The 10,994-nt window shown below is 43.8% G+C and overlaps 1 protein-coding gene across 1 annotated transcript in view; it reads right to left on the reverse strand.

Annotated features, from left to right (window-relative positions):
- The window catches only part of Mttp (microsomal triglyceride transfer protein), a 41,192-nt gene extending 31,076 nt beyond the window's left edge, over positions 1-10,116 (reverse strand). The window contains 3 exon segments of the mRNA NM_001107727.1: positions 2,051-2,194; positions 3,365-3,552; positions 9,958-10,116. Of these exon segments, the coding sequence (NP_001101197.1) occupies positions 2,051-2,194; positions 3,365-3,552; positions 9,958-10,018 (393 nt within the window). The 5' untranslated portion in view covers positions 10,019-10,116.
- Between the last annotated feature and the right edge of the window lie 878 nt (positions 10,117-10,994).

The raw sequence follows: 10,994 nt of genomic DNA on the forward strand, positions 1-10,994 counted from the left end.
GCTTCCACTGGGCTGGTACATTGGTGTCACCAAAATAGTGATGTGGCAGCTTCTCCTCCAGCCTTTGCTCACCGAGGGCATCCAGTTCTTGTGTGTGTGTGTGTGTGTGTGTGTGTGTGTGTGTGTGTGTGTGTGTAAGGAGACTTTGTACTCAGCTTCTGGCAAAGGCACTGTAAAATGATAGATTGCGGTTGAGATAATAAATGCAATTAATATTTAATGGACTCAAGAAATTTGCCGCCTTGGAGGTCCAGAGAAGAAGAGGACCGAGTTGTGTGTTAATGAAGTTGAGCCGTTTGCCAATCAAGTGAGTGAATTCATACAGTGAAAATAGAAAGAACTTTCCACATCAGACCGGGAGGCCTCGCAACGAGAGGACGAGGTTACATAGACTTTGCTCCAAGTGCCAACTTCATGAAATTTCCTTAACTGCTCAGAACTCTAGGTCCTCATCTGTCACAGCAGGATGATATCAACACAGCTCCCAGGTTTCTGACTAGCGCAGGAGACAAATGTTCATAGTGTCTTCAGGCGGAGCTCAGCACGCCACAAGCATGGAGTTCTCTTTGCTTGTCACTAACTAATCATGAGCCAAGTCTGCCTTATTTAGCCTCACACCAGCTCCTGCAGTCACCCCTTTATGTACATTAAGTTTTTACCACAAGCATGCTCTGAGAGAGAGATGTAATTGCGGCTCGTGAGAAACTCGTTGCTACTTCATGAGAGAATTAGACTGCATTGTGACAAACTTCAGAAGAGGTGGTGGGCTTGGGGGATGTGAAGAAAGCTTTATGGACACAGCAGAAGGCACAAGGCTCTGGGGAAGGGAAAGAAAGGCACAGGGCAGGGAATGGAGGGGCTGGACTATAAACAGATTGGACGTTTCCTTGATGAAAACTATGTTAGCAAGGAGTAAAGATGGCTGAAAGAAAATGGGAAAACCATGAAAAGGATCTGAAGTACTGAGAATGTTGGGAAGTCGAAGGCTCACTTCACTTCCTGCTAACTGAGAGGGTGTGGACAACACAAAAGAAAGAAGGACATGTGAGCAAAGTTTGAATCACTGTAATCATTCTGAATAGTGGGGACAAAGGCATTCCGGGTTCACATTTTGCGTGACGTTGGCACATGCCTACCCCTGAATCCTTCTCTCAGTGCTCCATAACAAAAAAATTTGCGCCATGTTCACAACAGAAGTTTCTGATGTTTTTACAGTCAAGTACTTGCCATCGGCATCTTGAGTGTGGAAAGCTGAAGTTTGACAGCTATAACCCTCCCCACCGCCCCATTTGTTTTTCTATGTCTTGACTGAGCTTGACCCCCCCCCCATCACCCCTAATGTGAATAAAACACCCACAACTTTCCTAAACAAGAACGCAGAATGCCTGATAATTAACTGATCACAGTTGCTTCTCAGTTCCAACCGACTAAGACCCTAAAATGAGTTAGGTTTAAACCATAAAACTTCTGAAAGCTTACAGAATTTCCTTCCTGGAGTTCTGGGCAGACATTATAATATTCATTCATCATTTTGCTATGTTTAGTGCTTTCCCAAGTCATGTTTATAATGAACATTACATATTTTTGAAAGCTGTCTTCAATATGACACAGCAAAAGGTCAGTTTTATGCTTTGCCCAGACAGACAGCTTCACGAATTATCTACATTCCTCTAACCTTCCGTTCTACCCTACTTTCCTGAACTTACCCAAGTGTGCTCTGATGGTTTCTGTTATTCTAGCTCCATAATCCTTCCTAATTTAATTAGCTGCACTTTAAGAATCGTCCTTCTCATCCATATCCCATTACACTCATCCCATTACAATGATTTTAATGACAGAGACAGAGAGACAGACAGAGAACCTGGGTAGGGAATAGAATTCAGAGCATGATTTGATTTACTCTGGAGATGTTTAATCAGCAGCCTTTAATCAGTTCTTGAGATGATTCCACCCAGAAGAAAGGTGGCAACAGTGTGACTCCCTCAGAGTGTTCCCTGATGAAAGGAAGCCTAGGAGGTAGGGGAAGAAAACACCAGAGCCATTGCATTACCTTCCCCCGGACCAGATGAAGAAGCATGGGTCTCCGTAGAGCCTCCAAGTTGTCCTTTCCTACGATCTTAGGTGTACTTTTGCCCTTGAAGATGCTCTTCTCTCCTCTCTGCTGACCCGCATTTTCGACATTGACAGCCGTTATCTAAGGTCCAGGAAAGAAAACTATTAGAAAAAAAAAATCCCACATCTGCCTCCTGAAAGGTAAAGTGGTGAAGGGCTCCAACTGAGGGTGTCCTCTCTCAAACCATGACTCACAGGGCTTGTCCTTTGTGCCACAAATTTCTTAACCGACTAAGCCACAAAGTCTCACTGTGTCACTCCCTTTGTAAGGATGGAGAAGGTGTTTAACATTAGATATTTTGGCTCTCCTGGCTCCCTGTCCCCTTTCTGACTTGTCCTGAGCGGTCCCTGCCTGCCTCATCATTTCCCTGTCTGTAGCACTGTCTGAACGATGCTGCCCACTCTGCCTCTGTGTGTTCTAAACGGAAGGTGGGCAGCAGAGGTACAGAACAAGAGTGTAGGCAGCGTCTTCTTCAAGAACGCTTGCTGTTCTTGTGATAAATGACTCAGAGGAGTGGATGGTGATGTTTTGATGCAACTTTGAAAATACAACAACCACTATAGACATAAAAAAAAAAAAGCAACAGATTGGCAAACAGGCTGCTATAAACCACACTATAAAAAACATCCAAACTACTGGATAGCTTTGGTTCAGGGCACCGATTTGACATTAACCTCCAGAAAAATACCTAACTTTAAAAGGAATTCACTGTCGTCAGGTTCACGGAAAGTAGAATTACAATATATCTGCATTAGGAAAACGTCTCACAAATCTAAGCCACCATGGCTGACCAAACACTCTCATTCTGTGGAGTACTTGGTTTCTTCTAGTAGAGGCTCTGTCCCTCCTTAGTAATCCCACCTGTTAAGTGAGGCCTCTCCTAATGCCTCTCCATTTCAGTCCCCCTGGTTCCTTGCATAACTTGCTTTGTAAATCCCTTCCTCCCAGGACACTTTGAATGGATTCCAATACCATGTCCCTTTCATATTAAAATGATATATAGACCTAGAGATCGGACTCCAGTTACTTGGCAACCTGGATCACATATCTCCTAATAGCCTGCTCCAACAGTTTAGAGAACACTCACTACTGGTCAGCAGTAATTTCACAACTGTGACTGCTTCACTTGTCTTTGTGAACTCCAAGAAGCCAAGTATAACCAGGGGCATGAAACAAGGGCTGCTGGGAGATGTAGTTCTGACATCTAATCTTAGCGAAGTCTTGTGTTTCATTTTGGTAGCAAGTGCCCACCGTGACTTGGATCAGTTGATCATCGTCACCGTCGGGATTCCTCCACAGTAACACAACGTCCACGTCCGATGAGATCCGGTAGCCCACGCTGTCCTGCAGTTTTCCTTTGCCCCCATCGAGAAACACTTCGGTGGAGTACGTGAGCTTGTATAGCCGCTCATTATTTAATGAGAGGCCAGTTGTGTGACCTGCATTAAAAGAGGGACACGGGTCGAGTTTCAGTTGTCAGGCACCTGTCAGGCCAGAGAACAGACTGTCTTGCCACCGTTTCGTTCTTCCAGATCACCGAGGCTCGGCGGGGCTTAACAAGCATCTGCTGAACCCAAGACGGCGTGCTCCTCCGTGGCTTAAAAACCACAAGTAACTGAGTTAACTGATGAGCTACAAACATGCTTTCACTTCAGGAAGCATTGTGTATGTAAATTATGAAGTCACCTCTATATTGCCCTGGCTGAACACTGTGACACTTTTAGAGCAGCAGACATGTTGCTCTTAATCATGTGACTATAAGGTCAAGCAGAGGTCTTGACAGGAATTGCTTTACAAATTAAGTAAGATCATTTGTAATTTTATGTATATGAGTGTCTTGCCTGCATGTATGTACACCAAATGCATGCAGGGTCCAGGGAGGTCAGAAGAGGGCGTTGGATTTCCTGGAACTAAAGCCACATTCAGTTGTAAGCTGCTGTGTGGGTCCTGGGACCCAACCCCAGGTCCTCTGGAAGAGTCCCAAGTACTTTGAACCAAACCACAGATCCATCTTTAAAGCACCAGAATTAATATATTTTTTAATTTCAATAGTTATCAGAAAGACAGTTCTTTCATTGGCGTACTTGGTTCATTTAAAGAATGTTTTCTCTCTGTAGTTTTCTCTATAAGCTTACTTAGCAAACTTGTCCAAAGAATATTTCATTGGTGGTTGTGGTGGTTCATACTTATAAGTTCAATGCTTTGAAGACTGAGACAGGAGGATACCCATGAGTTTGGGGGTAGCCTGGGCTATATAATAATACCAGGCCAGCCTGGACTCCATAGTGATTTCCCTGCCAACCTAGACAAAAATGTGAGGCCATGTCTCAAAAAGACCAAAGGGAATAAATTAAAAAATAATAATAAATCCTCACCCAGGTACATTATTCTATTATAATATTTTAAAGAAAATTGGAACATTTCAGAGTCACCAATAAATAAGTTTACATTAACTGTGTCGCCCCCAAAGACACTTAATTACATAAAATCTTAACATGGGATTGAATTTTATGTTTAATATCAAATAGTATACAAGTCGGTATTGGGAATCAATCAATCAATCAATCAATCAATCCACAAAGGAGAAGTCCACACAGTTTCCAATTCAGTTTAACTTATTCCCAAGACATACAAAGAGGAAGGTTCAGAATTTTCTAGACACAAAATATTTATGATTACATAAACTGGCTTTGTATATGTTCTGTGAGTCACTTGCTAGGTGTTGTCCAGAAGGATTGGGAATGCATGTTTTTCCTTGGGGCTCCTGGGCTGCTTTGCCAGTTAACTCTATCAGGAAGTCATAACTTACTTTCCCCTTAAAAAGTATGCACATAGTTGGGGATTTAGCTCAGTGGTAGAGCGCTTGCCTAGCAAGCACAAGGCCCTGGGTTCGGTCCCCAGCTCCAGAAAAAAAAGAAAAAAGAAAAAAAAAAAAAAAGGATGCACATAGCCAGGTGGAGTGCTACACGCCTTTAATCCTAGCTCTTGGGAAGCAGAGGCAGGTGAATCTGTGAGTTCAAGGCCAGGCTGGTCTACATCAGTTACTGCTCACCCACCCTATGTAATGACCATTAATCTCCAAAACAAAAGAGACCAAGACATCTTGCCTGAGGGTTATGTGTGATGACAGTCATAAAAATCTAGTAAGTCCAGGCTCGTTCTGTTGTTTATTTGTTTTGAGACAGGGTCTCACTATGTAGCCCAGGCTAGCCTGGAACTCTTTTTTCCTCTTGCCCTTTGCTTTAGGTGCCTGGATTGCAGTTTTGCACCACCATGTCTGGCTCTGAGTGGCCATTACTACTCTTCATTAGATGAGGAGACTGAAGGGCATGGAGATTACACAATTACCCAGGGTGCTCAGGGAACTAACAACGCTGGTGTGATGGGAACTGTGCCTACCTGGCTGTAATGATCACGTTCTTACCTCTACCACGCCCCTCTAAATTTTAGATAGAGTTCTCTTTTATTCCTAGGAAAGGAGTCAGGGATTCATTCTCTCCTTCAGCAAGGATGCTCTGAGAAACTCCTAGGACACGGGCAGTGTTCTAGAGCCAACAGCCATGCCAGTGAACAAGGAGACAAAAAATTCTACCCTTCCAGAGTTAACATTTACATATGAGCAAATATCATAGGACAACAGACACGCTAATGGAAACAAGTCTAATAGGAAAGGGACTGGGTGCACCTCTCTATGGCAAGGTGAGCTTTAGGCTTGGCCACCTTCACATCTGTCCCAAGAGTCACACTCTGCCCCTCCCACTCCCATTCTCACAAAGAGCATCAAGTGCAAAGGCCCTGCCGAGGGCTTATGCAGATACAAGAGCAGCCGGGAGACTCGGAGGACAGGTACACAGTCTTAAGAGTTTAACTCAGTGAGATGGGAAGCTGAAAGAGCGTTTTGACCTAATTCCAGGGTCCGTGCTCTGACAAAGGTTCAAAAGGAGGGCAAGGGTTCCAGTGGGAATCCTGAAGGGTCAGGTGACAGATGAGTGAAAGTTGGCATCGCGCAAGAGGAAGTGCGGGCACCAGGTCAGCCAGGCAGGAAGCACAGGCACAAGATGTGAAGGAAGATGAAGTCCCAAAGATCTTGAAGGGGCGGAGCCTGTAACTCTCCCCGCCTCTCTCCCTCCACCTTGTTTGTATCCTGACCTGGCCCAATGCTGCAGTTCAAACACTGCCTGGTGGCCAGGAAGGATATTTAAGCTAGAAAGACCCTTTTCCCCCTTTCTTTTCTTCCTTAGTGACACCTATCCAGTTCCATAGAGGGCACAAAAGTGCGACGTTGTGTGCTGTCTTATCTTATCCTGACAGCAATTATAAAAGGCAGGCGGTACAAGAGGGAGCTGACAGAGACTGACTCTGAGTTCAGCTCACACACGGGGTAGACTTTGAAGCTTGGGTTTTATGAAGTCTGAGTTTATGGGCTACGTGGAGGTGCCTTGTGGTGAAAGTCATGTTGAAAAATGTGTAGGAGAGAGTAACTCTTTTGTTGTTGTTCCATCTACTTATCACATTTTTTAATTGCATTTTTTTAAATTTACATTTTAAATGTTATCCCATTTCCCGATTTCCCTTACGGAAACCCGCTATCCACTCCCCCCGACCCCCGCTTCTATGAGGGTACTTCCTCATTCCCACACACACAGACACCGACACACACACACGCACACACACATACACATACACACACACACACACACACACACACACACACACACACACACACACACGCACTCCTAACAAGGGGCATGTGACCGATCACCTCCTGGCTATGCTGGGACGATGAAGCCCAGAGCAGAAAGGGCTCTGCTCGCCCATGTCTTCTCCTACCTCTTTCAACAGACTTCAAGTGTCTGTCCTTTTCATCAAAGTTTAAGATGGTCCAAAAAACTGGTCTGTGGCCCAGTGTTACTCGCTATCCCTTCCCTAGAGTGTTTCTCTGCCTGTGCTGTCCAGGGTCCGGCTGCACTGTGCATCTACTATGTCATTGGCTTACTTTCTGTTTCTGGGTATTGCTCTTTAGACTGGACATAATGGCTTTTTTTTAAAGATTTACTTATTTTATGTATATGAGTACATGGTCGCTCTCTTCACACACACCAGAAGAGGGCATCAGATCCCATTACAGATGGTTGTGAGCCACATGTGGTTGCTGGGAATTGAACTCAGGACCTCCAGAAGAGCAGTCAGTGTTCTTAACCACTGAACCATCTCTCTAGCCCTCATAATGGTATTTTCTATTCCCAAAGTACAGACAGTGTGTCAGAGCTGCTACCTGACTGAAGCGAGGAGACAGCAGAGATGAGTCCACTGGGGGGTTGGGTTGTGGAGATAAGGGAAGAGGTAATAAAAGGCAAGCATCTGACAGGGAAATGGAAGGCAGGAGGGGGGATGGGATCTGTGGGGTGATCAATGCAAATGGACTAAAACTGAGGACTGGATCAGGGGCTGAGTAAAGGCAAAGCAAACAGAAAGTAAAAGCCATTCATTAACAAAACCGGAGCCTACACTGAGAACGGATCCATGGTTAGCAGCCCTGATCAACAGCCAGTGGGGAAAGCTTCAGCCTTCGGAGGTCCCACTAAACAAATCGGTGCTCTCCACACTGCCCTTCATCCTAAGAAGGGACGTTTGCTCATTGTCTATCAATTATTGTGAGGGCACAGAATGTGCCATCAAGTTATTATACCCTAATTCCAAAGGCTACACAGAGAGGGAGAACTGAGTCCTATATTGTATGTTTGTGACATTTAGCAAAAGAAAGTCTGTGATATGAAATGAAGAAGCTCATATAAAGAAGCGTAGGCCCTCGGCCCCTCACTTCCAGGCTCCTCCTAAGTCTTTGGAAAGAGGCCCCAGCAACCTGTTCTCATCCCTTATCTTCCCTCCATAATCTTTGTAAGCACAAGATATTCTTGTAATGTTTTCTCAAAGACGGCAGCCTCTCAATTGCACAAGCTCTGGGTTCTAAAAACCTGGATTTGTCATTGAGTTTGTACACAGCAAACTGTCATGTTCCAAGCCACAGTTTCCCCATGCGCAGGTGGCGTGCCTGCATGTTGCTGTGCCTGTGAACATGTGTGTGTGTGTGTGTGTGTGTGTGTGTGTGTGTGTGCCTGTGTGTGTCTGTGTGTGTGTGTGAGAGAGAGTGTGAGTGTGTGTGTGTCTATGTGTGTGCATGTGTGTGTGTCTGTGTGCATGTGTGTGTGTCTGTGTCTATGTGTGTGCATGTGTGTGCCTGTGTGTCTGTGTGTGCATGTGTATATGTGAGTGTGTGTATGTGTGAGTGTGTGTGTGTCTGTGTGTGTGTGTATGTGTGTATGTGTGTGTCTGTGTCTGTGTGTTAGTGTGTGTGTATGTGTGTATGTGTGTGTTAGTGTGTGTGTCTGTGTGTGTGAGTGTGTGTGTGTCTGTGTGTGTATGTGTGAGTGTGTGTGTTTGCTGTTTTTAGGTTAACAAAGTGGGAATCCATCGTGAAACCACAGGAGCTACTATATCTCCGCTATTTTTCCCTTCAAAATAACCATGGTATTGGGTTGTATACTCTTTGCATCATATCAGACAAACAAAACTCTGTCTTATAACAATTCCAAGTCAGATATGATTTACAAGTATTTTTATTCACTGGAGGAAGGGTTGGTTGTATCTTAAACACTAATGCTTTTTTTTTAAATACTGAAAATATTCCCTCTAGCTCAAGAACATATTTGTTCAGGTAAAATAATTAAATTGTATGTAGCCCTCTATATCTCGTTGTAGTAACAGTCCTTTTTCATGTAGAAATTTCACACACACACACACACACACACACACACACACACACACACACACACTTGAGACAAACTTTGCCTTGTGATCAAAAGTCACATTTATCCCAGATTTTAAACAGTTTATGTGTGGCTATTTTGTCGATCACTCAGAGAACACAGTACTAGAATTCTGTGTGTCCACCACTACCATGACAGATTGCCTCTAGAGCAATCAGCCTTAACCGTATAACTTTTTATGAATTATGAAAAGCGACATCTTTATACAAAGTAACAATCCAAAACCCAAAGAGTTTACAAGCTGACGGGATTAACAGATTTCAAACCAGTACACGTCACACAACACTTTCAAACCATTCTTTATGAAATCATTTCCCTCTCATATTTTCCTGATGTGATTAATTCACATTTTTAAAGTAATATTTGTCTTAAAACAAAAATTGTTAACTAGTGACGCTGTTTTTAAAAGACGTCTTATTTCTTAGATCCACAGTATATATATAGTTTTATTTTCATTAATTCACTGACTAGTAGGGATATTCTACTTCCTTTGAAAAGCATAGACTTTAGACGTGCTTTACCATTTCATTCATAATTCTTTGGCAATCAAATGCCTTTTTTTTTTTTAATTGGGTCTGATTCTTCTTGTTGTTCCATCGCTAGGCAACTAGAAGGAAATTTCAGGGCTGGGTTATTTTACAATTCAAATGAAGGCACAAGTAACAATAGCCCACATCTCTCCCCAAGAGTGAGAAACTGAAGCTAGAGACACACTGGTCTGGAGGATGGCGGGCTGAAATGAGGCGGGACCTCCACTTTTGTAAAAGAGAGTCAGAAATTAAATTCTGTCTTCCTTTCCACCTAGTCACCTTTCCCCCAGATAGTCCAATCTTATATACTTCCAAAAATTGTATAGTTAGGAACTCTTGACACACACACACACACACACACACACACACACACACACACACACACACACTGGGGGAGAGAGAGAGAGAGAGAGAGAGAGAGAGAGAGAGAGAGAGAGAGAGAGGAGGGAGATGAGATTCGAGTTAGGAAAAGGCAACATAAACTTACCTTTGACAGAAGCAGAATACGAGGAGAAGAAACAGAGGAAAAGCACAGCTAAGAGGATCATACTGCCTGGCTCCCCTCTACCGCATCCAGTCCCCGGAGTCACTGAGCAGTGGACTCTTCTGGTGGCAGCCAGCAAGGAAGTGACCCTCCTCAGAATCTGCGACAACAGTGTTTATCTATAGGGGAAAGGTCAGATTCCAAACTCCAAAATCAGGACCTAAGTTCATGGAAGGGCTCACTATTAATGATTAAACGTAGGTGGGCTATAGTTTGTAGTCTCTCGCTTTTAAGACATTTGTTTCATCCGAGGAGGACGATCAAGGAAGTTTTCATCTTGAGAACCAAACAAAAGCAGTGCACACTTTTTTTTTTTTTCTTTTTTTTTCCGGAGCTGGGGACCGAACCCAGGGCCTTGCGCTTGCTAGGCAAGCGCTCTACCACTGAGCTAAATCCCCAACCCCAGGCAGTGCACACTCTTACAAATGCAGAAAAGTAGAAGCATCGAGGAGCCAGGTCAAAACACACACACACACACACACACACACACACACACACACACCTACAACAAAAAAACCTAGTTGTGATACTTTTCTGCTGAAGTACTTAATCATCACCAAAGCTGGAGTATTCCATAATTTATATGAAAAAGTGAGGTTCAATTAATTAATCCCAATCTCATTGAGGCAGGTTGAACCAGAATACATCTTCCACGGTTATTTTGGGATTTTTAAACTATTCACCAACCATTACAAAAGGACTTTTAATTTCAGAATTTAAGCTAGGTCATACCACCATTGATGAGGATAATATTGTGATTAGGCCTTTTCGTTCCTGAAGAACAGATCATTGCCCTCATGTGTGGGAAACTTCAGGGACTGGGGTGACCAGCATTTACCATTATTATTGTGTCAGTAGGCCAACGGAGGCTACCAGAGCAACCCTCTGTTTGTAAGGACAAGTGATGCCAAGTGATACCCAGGTTCCTAAACTGGCCAGTTACATTTCTAAGAAGAGATTCAGAGGACGAGTACCAGTTC

The sequence above is a fragment of the Rattus norvegicus genome, chromosome 2 (genome assembly GCF_021556685.1).
Source record: "Rattus norvegicus strain SHRSP/BbbUtx chromosome 2, alternate assembly SHRSP_T2T, whole genome shotgun sequence".
Taxonomy (NCBI): domain Eukaryota; kingdom Metazoa; phylum Chordata; class Mammalia; order Rodentia; family Muridae; genus Rattus; species Rattus norvegicus.